The sequence below is a fragment of the Condylura cristata genome, unplaced genomic scaffold, assembly GCF_000260355.1.
Source record: "Condylura cristata isolate star-nosed mole 26May11 unplaced genomic scaffold, ConCri1.0 scaffold00008, whole genome shotgun sequence".
Taxonomy (NCBI): Eukaryota; Metazoa; Chordata; class Mammalia; order Eulipotyphla; family Talpidae; genus Condylura; species Condylura cristata.
This window is the reverse complement of record NW_004567109.1, coordinates 5,637,540-5,652,696: the sequence shown is the minus strand read 5'-3', so window position 1 is coordinate 5,652,696 and position 15,157 is coordinate 5,637,540. Positions and strand designations below refer to the sequence as shown.

The following is a 15,157-nucleotide window of genomic DNA, read 5'->3' as shown; positions in this document are numbered from 1 at the left end:
TGGAACTATGTTCCCATCTCTTATTCCATCTGCCCCCCCCCCCCCCGAAGGTGAAGCGGCCGAGCCGGGTGCTGGGGGAGGTCCAGTCCCTTGTCCAGGGAACCAGCTCCCAGTGGCTTGTGTCTGCAAGGCCACCTGTGCCTCCAGGCGCCTTCTTGGCTGAGGCAGTGGGCTGTTGGGCTCCCGAGCAGGCCTGCCCATGAAATCTAGGGTGCTGTCCTGACTCCCGTCTATTCTTGCTTTGATGTCCCATGGTTTGCTAAATAATGACTCTCCAAGATGTGATTCATGTAGTCGTCACTTTATTATTACTGATTTCCTCCTGTGACCTTTCCGAGTCTGAAACGGTCCCGGGGGGCTTCTGGTGGTTAGTTATTGGCCATCGCCTGCAGGACACACACAAGGAGAGAATCAGGTTAACGGGGCAGAGTGCAGCACCTCGGCTGTTTCCTGGCTCCCTGCCTGTGGCTCCATGCTGTGAACTTGGCCCAGTCGTGGTCTGCGGAAGCAGCTCTCACCTGGGGAGCTCTGACTGCTCAAGAGAAAAGGATGTTACCATGGCTTTGCAGTGACCTGCTGGGGGCTTCCTGGGACGAGGGGACTTAGCCTGGAGCCCTGGCTTGGGAGGGGAAGGGTGCCGTGAACTCCTACAAATTGTATGTCAAATGTGTGAGTGGCCAGGTTTTTAATTTTGTTTCTCGAAGGGATTGAGAGGTCTGAAAGTGTAAGCACATGGCTGTTTGCTAGACTCTGTTAAGCATCGTGGGGGAGGGGGAGCTGTGACCTGTTTTCAGCTGCATCTAGCAATATCTATTAACACTTAAATCTGTCCCCTCTGTGATGCTCTTGCATCTTTCTAGCACAAATACTCAGGCCAATGTGCAAGAATGTACATCCATTCATTGCTGCAGCTGGAGAGTGGAAAACAGGAAGCCCATGAGAGTTTCTGTTTTTGTATTGGTGCTATGGAGTATTACTGAGTTGTTCAAAAGAATAACAAAGATGGTCCACTGTGATTCAGCGTGAGGCGAGAAAAAGGAGGACGAAGCGTGGCGTCCCATAATTGCCTGGAAAATGGTGTCTGTGGATGTCCATAGACAGGTATTTCATTGGTGCACATCGGTCAAGTCAGAAGACCACACACACCTGTTAACAGCGATTCTCTCTGGGGGTCGGAACTGGAGACATGAAACTAGGGAGAGCTTGTACTTTTTCTTCCTTGCTACCCTCTATTAATCTTTTCACAGAGTATGCATTACTTTTTAAAACAAAAGCTGGCGAAGGCTGACAAGTCACGTGTTGCTGTCATTCAAAGAACATTTGTTGATGCGACAAGTGTCCTTGGCCACCTGTCTCTCCTGTCACTTGCTACCTTTTGTTCACGGCGTCCTGACCTTGGCACGTCACCTGTCTAGCTTTGTCCTGGCAGGAGCTCCATGCTGCACACAGCGAGGCCCTGGGCTGTGACCACGGCAAAGTTTCACCAGCCCCTCTGCAGCTGCCGGGAAAGCCTCCCCCGGGGGACAGCTGGTGGCCTGGAGTGGCCCCTCCGGAGCCCGTGACAGGGCCTGTGTGCCTGTGCTGGCTGCTGTCCTGGGAACACAGGGCCTCAGCCCAGCTGTCTCGCCAGGTTTGTTTTCCAGCTTGACCCCCTAACGTCAGGCCTGGCTGTCGGCTGCGCCCTCTCTGTGAGCTCATGGCTGTGCCTGGGAGCAGCTGAGGCTGGGACAGAACCTCAGGACAACTGTCCTGGGCCCGGCTTTGGCCTCCTCGGTGCTGCCAGGGCCAGCTGCCCTGAGACCGACACAGCAGCTGGGGTGGACAGGGACCCCAGGATTTGTCTGGAAAAAGACCTTGACGCTTCCTTTATCCAGCCTCAGACCAGGCTCCTTTGAAATGCAGTTGGCACCTCCAGCTAGATTTTCCTTTGTCAAATGGACTCACAGCTTTTCTCTGATTTACCAAAACAAAATCCAAAGCCTGTAATGGAACAGTCACTCTTTTCCTGATTTTCATTTCCCTCCAATAGTGTTTTCTGGAATCTCTGGTGCCTCTGGCCACTCGTTGGCAAAGAAATGCCAGCAGACAGACAAATGAACAAGGAGCCGACAGACGTTAATGGGAACACTTGAAGGCAGCCACCAGCTTATTTTGACATGCCCGTTGGACAGTGTAGTTTTCCTCCCGTGACCACATGCTCGTGGCTGTGCTTTCGTATCTGGCTTTATAACGGAGTGTCAACTTGATTCAACGGAACAGTTCTCTGCAAATCAAACCTAAAATAACGAGCTCAGAAGCCCCTTTGGGGGCTGCAGCCCCACCTGCTCTGCTCCTGAAAGTGCAGGGGAGTCCTAGTCTCGTTCAAGTGCCATTTTGTAGAGGAGCAAACTGAGGTGGTGGTGAGGTGCAGAGGGGTAAAAAATAGCCCCACGCAGTGGTTTAAAGCGCAGCACTAAGAAGCTAAAGCCCCTGCAGCACGAGTTCGATCCCTGGCCAGGGAGTGACCCATATGGCGTGGCAGACCTCTCCTGACCCGCCCGCTGCTCCCCTCAGCAGTGTACTTTGTCGATCTGCTCCCCACTCTGTCTCTGGTGAATCCTCTCACTGCCCCTGCACCTCTGGTCTGTACCCCAGCTCTGTAGGCATAAATAAATCTTTTTAAAAAATGCCCCCCAGTCAATGAAGAGTGTCTCCCTCTTCCCTTTCAGCATCTACCAGGCCCAATGCCTCCTTCCACCGGCCCCACTTACGCCCCTTAGACACCCCTTCTTCCCCCCTGCAGCCTGCTGATTGTATCCATGACTGCTCCCAAGGTTGGTGCCAGCTTTATGTTTTAAATAAATAAGTGTAATGGTTATTATTATAAACAAATGTGTGCTTGCTGGCTAAAAAAAAAAATGAGCTGATGTGGACACTTATGAGGGACTGGCTTGGGCTCACAGTAGAAAGCTCTCTGGGGACAGCAGGAGTGGGACCAACTCAGGCCCATCTGGACAGTGCCAGTCCAGAAATTTCCGTGTCCTGGGGAAACTCCTTTCCAGATGACTAATTTCTATTAATTAAAGCTGTGTGTGTGTGTGCGTGTGTGTGTGGGGGTGTTCTCAAACAATTAGGTTTTGGGATTTTCAGATAAGACTATTGCATTGGGTGGGGAGTCAGGGCCTCCACAGATGAGCAAAAACACCCCGTAAGCCCTATGGACCCACTCTTAATCCTTGGGGGGAGGGGCAGCATTCATTTCGAGCTCTTTAGACAAGGCTCTGTGGCCTCTATACTCACTTTTACTCACACAGAAATTGGGGACTGCAAAGGCCCAGGGGTGCAATTTCCTCTCAGGCGCTCCCCACCGGCCCTCAGAAGTGGGGTCCCAGACTCTCAGTGGGCAGTGCCCTCAGGGGGCCTGAGCGTGGCCTGCGGGACTCAGGGCCTGTCTGGCTCTTACCGAGTTGATCCAGCTGATGTAGTCGGAGACCCGGGTGAAGACGGAAGGCTTGTGGTAGTAGTTGCAGCCGAGGGAGGACCCGAAGCTCACCACGCCATGCACTTCCCACCTGCCGTTAGATGTCTTGCAGTTCAGAGGTCCTCCAGAGTCACCCTGAGGAAGGCCAGAGTTCTGTCAGGAGGGACTGAAGGCTGGGGTGACACGACGGGAGGGGAAGGGGCTGTCCGTTAGGCCCCCCGGACTCCCAAGTTTGCAGGGACGTGGTTTCACCATAGGGAGCCATGTTCTCTAAGGCCAGTCCTTGTGGCCCCCGCTCCAGGTGGCACCAGACTACCGAGAACTAACACATAGGTGTGCCTGGGACAGCTAAGCACCTCGTGTGCCTTCATTTCATCCTCACAAGCACCTATGAGGGAAGTGTTGTTCATACCCCATTTCACCCAAGAGGAAAAGCTGAAGCCCACACAGGTGGTGATTTGCACGGTGTTGTGCAGCAGTAGCTGAAAGCACAGAGACCCAGTGTTAGACTGTCATGTGGTCAACCACTGCCAGGCATTTCCTCCCACATGCGGAAAGTTCCTCGGGCCAGACTGTGTGGGCAGGGCGCGGGGGCACAGTGTGGCCTGCAGAACGTGAAGTTCCCTTGTGCTCCGTCCCTCTGCTGCAAGGTCTGCCACAGAGCAAGTCCTCTGTGTTAAGGGGCTGATCCAGGAAGGCTCTGTGACAGCTGGCATGAGGGCCACCTTGAGCCATTAATGGCATTAATTCAGCAGGTAAAGCAAAGTCACCTTAGAAAGGCCCTAGAGATGACAATGTCCTATTGGCTCCAGTCTTATGTAGAGGAACGAGTTAGAGGAAAGAAAGGTAATGACAGACCCCAGTGAGACCCAAGAAAGGGCTTCCCAGCAGTGAGGAGAGTGGACACCACAATGAGAATCTCACAGTATCTTCTCCGGAGGCCACAAGGACTAAGGTTGGGGACTCAAATGCTTGGGGTGTTTCCCAGTGCTGTTGCAAGAGTCTCTGTCTGCCCCCAGAGTCTACTCACGTTGCAGCTGGAGATCACGCCGTCGCCCCCAGCGCAGACCATGTTCTTCTTCACGGTGCTGCCCCACCAGCCAGGGCTGGAGCAGGTCTTGTAGTCGACGACCAGCAGCTTGCCCTGTTGCAGGATGTCAGGAAGAGCGCCGTTGGCTGCATGAGACCAGAGCGAAGGTGTTGAGGGTCAAAGGGACTCCTGAGGACACAGGAAGTCATGGCTATCTATTGGGTCCTGGGCCCCTTTCTTGGAATCCCTCTTACTTGACCCCGCTCGTCGGGCCACAAAGGGAGCAGCCATGTTTGTCTGTACCGAGCACTCGCCACTGGTGACTGGTTCGGGGCAGATGCCTGACTCAAGCTCCATTAATGAGCTCCTTTCCCTGGGAGTTTGGGGTTGGACTAAGAAATCCCAGCCAGAGAAGGTGTCACCTGGGGATTATAGGCATGGCTTCCCACCCACCTCCTTCTTCTAGGGAGCCAAGTAGTTCTGAGAGGTTTTTCTGAACTTCTTGCACCTTTCCAGCTCCTGATTCTATCCAGTTCCCAAACCCTGGTTTGTCTCTGTCCTAGGTTGAGGCTCCTAAGTCCTTATAACACATCTTTTTCCGCTGACCTAGCTCCACAGCGACAGGAAGGTAGAGTTTTCCTAACACCCCCAATGACACCACCCACCAACTCCACTACTATTCCCACTGCACTGAGGGGTAGGATGAGCTAACGTGTCATCCTTCACTTGTGCAGTATTAGGCATTTCAAATTGTGCGAATCCTCACAGCCCAGTCCTATTTGTCAGAAGGGGCCTTGAAGCCGAGCGCAGTTAAGGAGCTTAAATAGCATGTCAAGACCAAGCTTGCTAATTAGGCGGTAGTACTTCACAATATTTAAAATATTTTTGCATCTCTTTTGCCCTCTTCTAAATCCTTTGCCAACTGTATTTGCATTTTCAGATGTGGAAACTGAGGCTCCAAAGTGGCCTGCCCAAAGTTAGTGACCAGCGGAGCTGGGGCTAAGAAACAAGCACAGACTCCTTTCCCTGGCTCTCTGCTAAGAACCTCTGCCTGGGATCTTCTGGATAAATGAACCCCTGGCTGTGCTTGTCTCTTGCCAAGTATGAGACCTCCTGTGGCTCACTTTGCTGAGTTTCCACGTGTCTTTGTTTTTGCAGCCAAACCCTTCAAGAGGGCACTGTTCAGTTATCTGAGTGGGTATGCTTTAATGTGTCCTTGGAAAAATGTGTCACTCGTATTTATCAGTTTATATCATTACAAAAAAATCAGTCATTCATTGGCATGAGCCTTGCTAGAATCTTCCAAACCTCTGGTGATTTTATGAGCAAAGCGACTGTAAAATCCCTTTTCTTTCTCAGTGGCCTGCTGTCATTAGATGTCTAACCTCCGGGGCTTATGTCAAAAGAAGACTCGTGGCAGCCAGGTGCTGAGTGGCGAGGTCAGGTGGCACGTGGACCAGGTGCATGTTGATGTGGGGAGAGCCTGACCCAGAAGTCAAGCGAATGCTGTTCTGGACTTTGCACTGGGGCTGTGCGGAGACCCTCCTTAGCCAGACGTCATACACCTTCCGTGACTGTCCTTCACCACAGTGACAGCAACACATAGCACCTGCTATGTGCAGGCACTGGTCCGTAGACTATCTTCCTCAAACCTCTCAACGACCCTGTGCGCTTTCTAGCGGTCCCATTTTACAGATGAGGAAACTGAGGCTAAGCAAAGTGCCCAAGGTCTCAGAGCTAATAAATGAGGTGGGACTTGAACTGAGGCAGTCCGACCTCTGACCAGCCTGAGCCACCCTGCCTCGCCAAGGCAGCTGCCATTTCCCCCAGAGCCCTGGGATGAGTGTGGAGGGAGCCCCAGGCCAGACAGGGGTGACATCACCTTCCTCTCGTCCCAAGCATTGGGGCCCCGGCACCCACTTACTCTGCAGTCTTCCCCAGCCAGTGACGTAGCAGGCATAGTTGTTAGGCAGAATGGTGCCGGCAGGTGGGAGGCAGGCCAGCTGGATCTTGTCGGAAAGGGAGACGTGGCTGGCCAGTTTGAGCATGGCGATGTCGTTGCTGGGTTGGCGAAGAGAGACACGGCGTAAAGACTTCCTGCCCCAGCTTTATATCTGATTTCAGCCCGGGCTGGGATCACTGCACCCCTCTGTGGCCAGCCTGTGACTCTCTTCCATTGGGGCTACAAGGGATGAGGCGGGCAGCTCTGGCTAAATCCCAGGGTTGCATCTTGCCCAGGCTGGGGCTCAGAGTCCTGACTTCCCCCCCAGTTCTTTCAGGGGAAATGTTTAGAACAGGGAGGAAGTGGGTTCTCAAATTTCAAATTTGATGAACTGTAAGGCAGCGTTGCCTCTCACCCGTCACCTGCTAAACCTTTCCCAGCTCTTATTTTCATTTTACAGACGTGGGCGCTGAGGCCTTGCAAAGTCCACTAGGACAGAGGCGTCGGGCAGAGCTGCCCGGAGGGCGCGGCTCTGACGTTCTTTCCAGCATCAGCAAGGAAGATTGCTCGGCCAGGGCCAGACCGTCGCTAAACAGCATTCAGGGCCAGAGTTTCTCTGGAACCTTCATTCCACAAATACTTGCTCAACACTTGTTAAATGTCAGGGACTAGGGGATCTGTAGTGAGTGAGAGAGTGTGTCCCGGTCCCATAAGGTTCAGGGTTCCCCCCAAATCCAAACTAAACTCAGGTTGCCCCCCCCAATCTTCAGTCCTGCAAACAGCTGTTCCCGTGACCCAGTGTCTGCTGAGCCAACGAGCCAGGTGGGAGGCTGCGGATTCCTGGCCAGAGATCTCTCTGCCAACCTGGGGTCCCTTTCGCCACCACGCAGGCTCACGCTTCGTGCTCCCTGGTGCCGTCCCTGTGCTCAGCGCTCCAGGCATCAGCGCTGGCACCTCTCCGGGCTGCCCTACAGGAGTGGGAACCGCTGGGCAGCAGTGGGGGCTGGTTCTGCCAGACCTTCCCTTCTTCTTCCTCCCCGCCTCTCCCCTACCAAGCTGGATGCTTCCTGGGATCACTCCCCACCACCTCGAAGGTTCCAGCACATCCCAGCACTTTTCTTATCGCACTGTTGCTGTGCCATTGCTGCAGCGAGCTCACACCTGTGGCGTGTCAGGCCCTTTCCTGATTACATGTATCTTCTCATTTAATCCTCACACCCGCCCTCAAGCAGGAGGTTTATTATTACTTTACGGAGAGGCAGCTGAGGCTCTGCTAGGCTCAGGCACTTGTGCAGGGTGACCGTCATTGCTCATCTGTAGGCAACCAGGCACTAACCACCCCGCATGTCCTGGTTGCCACGTTTAGGCTCCGAGCTCCTGAGAGCAGGCTCTGTGACCCGGGCCCCTCAGTGCCCAGCTTGGAGGGACCAGAGCCCAGGAGGTCTGGGACTCCCAGAGGGGAGTCAGTGCAGGCCTAGAAGTGGGCATGGGAGGTGCAGCTCAGAGCACAGGTGCTCATTTTAGAGGCAAGGTGGGAGGTGGTGCACCCCCTGCCTAGGGCGAGTCACGGGGTTTTGGAGACCTGGGAAAGACCGGGCTTGCAGGCCACGCCTATATCCAGGGCTTGGCATGGAAGAAACACAGTCAGTGGGTGCTTGGTGGACAGGACCCAAGCAACCCTGACAGCCCGGCCCTCCCCCCCTCACCCCACCCCTCCCCAGCCACCTTTGGGGCTCTTTCCACTTCTAAGGAGTCAGAGCTCTCCCCTCCCGTGATGGAGCAGAGGAGGTGGGATTGCACCCCTGGCCTTCTACTGATACCCCCTGACTGGGCCCCTGCAACCCCCACCCCAGGTGCATCCAGATGAAGGTACCCTTGGGAGAGCAGGCTGGGGTTCCACTTCTCATGCACCACGAGCTTGGAGACGCTGATGGCCCGGGAGCCGGACTCGTCGGAGGAGAGGCTGTGGCGGCCCAGCACCACGCGGTAGGTCCGGGAGTCGCTGCAAGAGAGGGGCCGTGCAGAGGTCAGCCGCGGGGCCCCTCCTCTCTGGCCTCCCACAGGCGGGGACACCCCAGTGCGCTGAACACAGAGGCCTGGCTCTGGACGATGCTGGGATGGGCCGGGCCGACGCAAGTGACTGCCATTGGGACTTGGGGACAGCTGGTTAATTATAACATTGTAACTACAGTAGACTGCAGGCCCTCAAAGAATGTCATTTTGTTCAGAGTCACTTGGCCATAATGATAAAAAAGTAATCCCAGCCAACGTTGACTGAAACATTATCTAGGACCTGGTTTTGCTTAAAATCGCATTTTTCGGCCCTCCCTGGTGGCGCAGCAGGTTAAAGCACAGCACTGAGAAGCTAAAGCCACTTCCGCATGAGTTCGATTCCCGCCTGCCCCGGAGGTGACCACATGGCGTGGCAGACCTCTCCTGACCCGCCCGCTGCTCCCCTCAGCAGTGTACTTCGTCGATCTGCCTGTTCTGCTCCCCTCTGTGTCTCTGGTGAATCCTCTCACCCTCTGCATCTCTGACCTGTACCCCAGTTCTGTATGAATAAATAAATTAAAAAAAAAATCGCATTTTCTAAGAGTCTCTTGATGTTAAGTGAGAATTTACTGGACAGTAATCATAGCTCCACTATATTAAATAGAGACTAGAATATAAAGCACAAGTTATAATAATATAATCTTATTACAGCAGCCTGTTCTTGTTCAGCCTCGAGGTTTATAAAGGGTCGTTCAGGCCACTTGGCTCCAACCCTGGTCGGTGAGCACCGGCCGGAGAGCAGAGAGGGCCTGGTGACGGGAAACAGCACTACCTGATGCAGTGGGCAGCGGTCAGGACCCAGTTGGTGGCCACCAGGGATCCTCCACAGGTGTGGCGCCACTCGCCGTTGTAGTTGTACTGCAGGGAGACCTGGGGAGAAGGGTAAGGGTGTTGGGTGCTCTGACTGTTGGGCCTTGTTACCTTCAGCTTCCCTGAGAGAAGGACTAGGTAAGTGGAGCCAGGCACTTGCTTCGGGCACCAAAAACTCAGTCATGAAGAGCAACAACATTTCCGTGCAATATTAAAAAAAGAAAAGTTAGGCCCTCCTTGGTGGTGCAGCGGGTTGAAGCACAGCACTAAGAAGCTAAAGCCACTTCAGCATGAGTTCGATCCCCACCCTGGAGGTGACCCACAGGTGCAGCAGACCTCTCCTGACCTGCCCACTGCTCCCCTCAGCAGTGTACTTTGTCAGTCGACCTGTTCTGCTCCCCACTCTGTCTCTGATGAATCCTCTCATCACCCCTACACCTCTGGCCTGTGCCCCAATTCTGCATACACACATGAATAAATCTTTAAAAAAAAAGAAAAGAAAAGTTAGGGGCTTCCCTAGTGGCACAGAGGTAAAAGTCTCAGCACCATCAAGCCATGGCCAGAGGCCTGAGTTCGTTCTCCGGCCAGGGAGTGACCCACAGCGCACAGCAGACCTCTCCTGTCTCCCCACTGCTCCCTGTTCTGCTTCCTACTCTGTCTCTGGTGAATCCTCCAGGCCCTGCACCTCTGGCCTACAACCCAATGCATTAAAAAAAAATAGTGACATTTGCTATGGGAATATCTTCCCACTTCCCAGAGAAAAAAGGTTATGAGAGTGTAAGAAAAGCAAAAACTGGCAAAATTGCATAGAGTCAAGTATATGGATTGTGGCTATCAGTCATCATTCTATTAGTGAAGTTCTCTTAGTGGGGGGAGATGAATGGCTGCAGCTGCTGTAAAACTCTGACAGCTGCATGGAGGCATCATGAAGACTCATGGTTTTCCTAAATGGAAACCCACCCCCAACTCAGCCTTTTGTCCCCAAGCCTGTTTATGACAGTTGTTCTCATACTGCAAATATATAAATTAACTAAACGTAGAACCAAACGAGAACTGTGGTGTATATGAAAGTTAAATGCTTGGAAGAAATTGGATAACTGTGACTTAAAAAAAATTGTTATGAAAAGATTATTATGGAATTAGATGTCTATGAGAAGCTGAAGAGTTGAGGAAAATCATGAAAACAGAGATTTTTTTTGTATCTCAGTTATTCTGATTTAAAGTAAATGATATGTAGTATGTAGGGGGTGCTTATGTGAGACAGTTAAGAATGTAAAATATCAGTGAATAAATGTCTAGTGACAAGTTTTAAATGAAAATAAAATGTCTAAAGGACATAGATGTGATTTCTAATAATATCTCTATAACTAACTTTTCGATTCTTTCAGTCAAGTCAGTTATGAGAGATTTTACTATATATATATATATATCTCAATGGAAGCCTCATATATTTCTTTTGGGACTCCTACTAACCAGCAGATCCTAGTAATTTCCTTAATATCACTCTAGTTATTTCAAGGTAAGGAAACATTCACTTTCATTGGCAACACCAATCTGCCTGTAGTTAAGAATGAATCTGCATACACAGCGCTGATTGGTTTCTTTAAGCAAGGAATATTTGCATAGGTGATGATGAATGGCTCGCAGGATTGCAGTAATTTGCAAGCAAGCGTCCGGTTGGTTATCAGAATAAGGCTCTGTCTGAATTTATGCCTAAGTGAGTGGGGTGGCACAACCCTCCTACACCCCCAAGACTGACGGAGGCCACCAAGCTGTACTCTACTGATGATTTTTTCTATCCTCCTTCTTAGCAATAGACCTCAGGTTGGAGGACGAAGGGAGTGAGGTGAAGGACAGAGGTGTAAGAAGTGGGTTCTTGGTGACTCACCTGCCAGGGCCAGCTGTTGGGCCTCACATCTTCACCTCCAACCACCCTGGACAGGTTGGGCACGTAAGTGGGGAGCCCACAGCTGAGAGCTGTGAATACAGAAAGAGTCATGTGTCTAGGAAGCATGATCCTGACCATGTGACCTACTCTTGCTGCAGTCCCAAACCCCAGATGGGACAGCCTTGTTCAGGAAGTATCTCAAGAGGGGTGTCAGTCCAGCATCCTAAAGCTATAAGATTGAGTCCAAGGGGGCAGGAAGTCCCCACGCCTGTCCCATGGGGGACAGGAAGTTGCCTCCGGATGACAGGGCTTACCTCCAGCCACCAAGGCACTCAGCAGAATGGCCCTGATCATGGTGTCTCCGTCCAAGTCTTATTAGTGTGACCTCGGTCACAGCTTTGGTTTTATGAGCGGGCTTATCAGCCTGAGATATACTAGGAGTTCACAAGATGGAGATTTTCTCAAAGCTCAGTGGAAAAAAGGGACAGTGTTCAAATATTTTTTTGTTTTCTCCCACAGATCAGTACAGAAATGTTTTGAAAAAATACAAAAATACAGCGGGGGTTGGGGGGTGGAGAGGAGAGAGATCAAAACAGGGGAGGGAGGAGTACAAGTTCACAGTCACTGTGAACAGGTGATGGTTCACGGGATCTATGGGGACAACACCTGAGGGTGACATCAAATATTATATAAAAATGAATGATATAAGTGAATAAAAGCATCAGGAACATTAAAAAAAAGAAAGAAGAAACTTTTGTAATAATTAAAAAAAAAATAATCTAAAGCCAAAAAAAAAAAAAAAAGAAAGAAGAAGATGCCAAAAGTAGATATTGAAATATGGATTCTGTCTGCTTTTACAAGGTTACATTCTGTGTTAGGGAGAGAAAAATATTGATTGTTGTGCATTGGAGTTAAGTTTTCAAAGAAAAGAGTGAGTTGTTATATTGAACAAAGAGAATTCCAGGTCAGTGGTTCTTGAAGGGGTTGGGATTGCTCACTGGGGGGGCCATTGGCAATGTCTGGAGAGTTTTGGGAAGGGGTAGGGTACTGTTGGTACCTGCTGCGTAGAGATTAAAGATGCTGCTAAAATCCCACAATGTGCAGGACAGCCCTCCACAAGAAATCAACCCCCTCAAATATCAGTGGTGCCAAGGCCAAGAAACCCTGTTTTAGGCCATGCCAAGATGTACCATGTAACCTTAAATAAGTCAGATAAGTCTCTAGGCTGGGGACTGCCCGTCTGTGAAACAGGCAGAGGAAAGTGTGCCCAGTCTATTTTGTGACATTGTGATGAGGATTTTACACCGGCAAAACATAAGCCAGAGCCCCACAGTGGGGGTCTAGTAGCCCCAGCAGTGGGGTGAAGGAGAGAGTGCTGGCAGAAGAAGGCCTTGTTGAGATGGATCAAGATCTATTTTATTGTTTGCTCTCAAAACAACAGCAATCTGGGCCCTCACTGGTGGCACAAAGTGTTAAAGCGCAGCACTATGAAGCCATCTGCAGCCACCGCAGCATGAGTTTGATCCCCAGCTGGGGAGCTGACCCACACGGCGCAGCAGGCCTCTCCTGTTTCTCCGCTGCTCCCCTCAGGAGTGTATGTCAACCTGCCTAATCTGTCCCTGCTCTGTCTCTGGTGAATCCTCTCACCCCCCTTCCTCCCACCCACCGGCCTGTACTGCAGTGCTTGTATTCATAAATAAATAAATCTTTAAAACAACAGCAATCTGCACCTCTCCAATAACTTCATCTTCCAAATGTGGCCTGAGCAGCAGCTTTTTGGAAAGGAGATCTGTGTGACAGATGCATTCACATGTCTCCTGTCTGCTGGGGTCCCCTGCTTCAGATGAGGAAGCTGAGGTTCAGAGAGATAAAGCACTGGCTTAAGGTCACACAGCCTCTAAGTGGCAGGTTGGAGATTCCATCATGGTCTGATTTCAAAGCCCCTTTCCTCGATGCCACTGATTTGGACCTCCTAGGACTGCAGTACGTCCCATGTTGGCGGACAAAGAGAGGAGAATGAACAGTTCCTGATGGACTTTCTAGCTGTGTCTGCTGGGATCTGCATGCCAGGCAGCCCTGCTCTATGAGGGCTTGGAAAAGCTGACTTTGGAAAAGCACAGGAGAAAGTGGGCTTTTCCTTAAGATCTGGGTTTAAGTCCTCGCTCCACCAGATTTGAGTTTTGAGTGTCACAGCTCAGACTAGCTCCTTGTTTTCTGGGCCTGTGTTACCAACATAACAACCCAGGTTTGGATGGCAGGATTATTATACAGGTGAGAAAATGGGTGTGAGAGTTTTATAATTTCCCAAGGATCATAAGAAGCTGAGAGAAGTTGGGGTGCAGTGGCCTGTTGGACTGAATGTCAGAACTCTTGGGTCCCAGCCCCAATGCCACCCTTTATCCCTATAACAGTTTGAACACTTGTTTATCTTCTGTAGCAGTCACATCAAGAACAAACTATTTCTGAAGTCTCCCACTTTATCTGAAAAGTTAAGTGAATTTGACATTGAGGCACACAAGCCTGTTTGTTTTAATATAAAAATAAAGTTTTTCCTGGATGAGGTCACTGAACAAATACCACTTCTGTGCACGCCATGGGTTTGTGGTGTGACCTTGGGCAAGTCACACAGGCTCTCTGGCCCAGGGATGCCCATCTATAAAAGAGACAGGGACATGTATCCAGTCTGTTTTACCACACCACAATTTGAAAGGGACAGAAAATTTCGGTACAGTCTTGAATCAAAGGGTCATTGATTTGACCACAAATGTTAAAGTCCACGGACAGTGTTAGCTTCAGGCATGGCTGGATCCAGGGGTCTGATGATGTCGTCAGGACTCAGCTTTCATCTGCTTCTTAACTGCCTCCGACTGTGAGGCTCACTCTTAGGCTCTGTGGAGTCACCTGCAGCAAATCCAGGTTCCCCCTTCCCTGGGAGTAGGAAGCCTCCAAGTCCCTGTGCCAGGGCTTCTCACTCGGGGTACAATGGGCACTTTGGGGGTGATTCTGTGTTAGAGGGCTGCCCTATGCATTGTGGGATGTTTGGCGGCCTTCCCAGCCCACGCCACTGCATGCCCTGAGCTCTTTTCCCACCTCCCAAGTCTCAGCAACCAGAAATGTCTCCATTCATAGTAACATAGACGCTGGGGAACAAGATCACCCCTTCTTTCCTGCCCTCCCTCCCTTTCGCTGTTGTAGCCTGGCATTCCCTCAGTCCCAGTTGGAATAGAGAAAGAGCTGGTCTGGTTGGACCCCACAAGTCCTGCAACAATCTGACTGGACCTGCCCCAATTCACACGTCCATCTTTAAACCGGGTTGTGGTGGTAGGGGCGGGAATGCAAGGCATGGATTGGTCTTTGCCTAAGGCCCCGAGGATGAGCACATAAGGCCTCCAGCCACCACGCCTAGGAGGCGGCCACTGAAACAGCTCCAGGCGTCTGGAGCGGGCACAGGGCCGGGCAGGCAGAGGGCAGACGGTGGCTGCGGCCCACTTGCCCTCTGGCACGCAGTTCCCCATTATATGTGTGGGAACACAAGGCAATGCGTGCAGCTCTGAGCTGGGCTGGGGCCTTGGTCTGTGTGGGGGCAGGGAGAGGCAGATGCACCTTCTCCTGGGGTGCTGATGTGTTCAGAAATGATTCCTGGGAGGAGCCCCCAGCCGACAGGGCTCAGTTTCATGCCAGTGCTTCTGCGCTGGGTCCCTGCCTAGCTCTGAGAGCAGAGCTAAAGGAATAAAGGAAACCTCATTCAAAATAGAATTGGGGGACTTGGGGGAGCACCCTCACCCATCACCTCTAGATGTTAAATACAGGCCCCAACAGGAAGGATCCCCAGTTACAGACACTGAAAGCAAGAATCCTATACCTACTCCTCGGGAAGAGAAAGCGACATGACAGGAGGAAGATTCTTCTTTCCCAGCAAGCCGGTCACCACCCTGAGCGCTCACTTGGCCCAAGTGGACTCACTTAAAACATCTC

General features: G+C 51.5%; 1 protein-coding gene across 1 annotated transcript; it reads right to left on the bottom strand.

Annotated features, from left to right (window-relative positions):
• Positions 1 to 59: 59 nt before the first annotated feature.
• On the bottom strand, positions 60 to 11,536 carry LOC101629977 (chymotrypsin-like elastase family member 2A). The gene is made up of 8 exons (XM_004679340.2): positions 11,497 to 11,536; positions 11,183 to 11,271; positions 9,257 to 9,354; positions 8,306 to 8,434; positions 6,415 to 6,551; positions 4,491 to 4,636; positions 3,443 to 3,595; positions 60 to 386 (listed from the first exon to the last, which is right to left on the bottom strand). The coding sequence occupies exons 1-8, from the start codon at positions 11,534 to 11,536 to the stop codon at positions 369 to 371; spliced, it is 810 nt and encodes a 269-aa protein (XP_004679397.1). The 3' UTR covers positions 60 to 368.
• Positions 11,537 to 15,157: the final 3,621 nt, after the last annotated feature.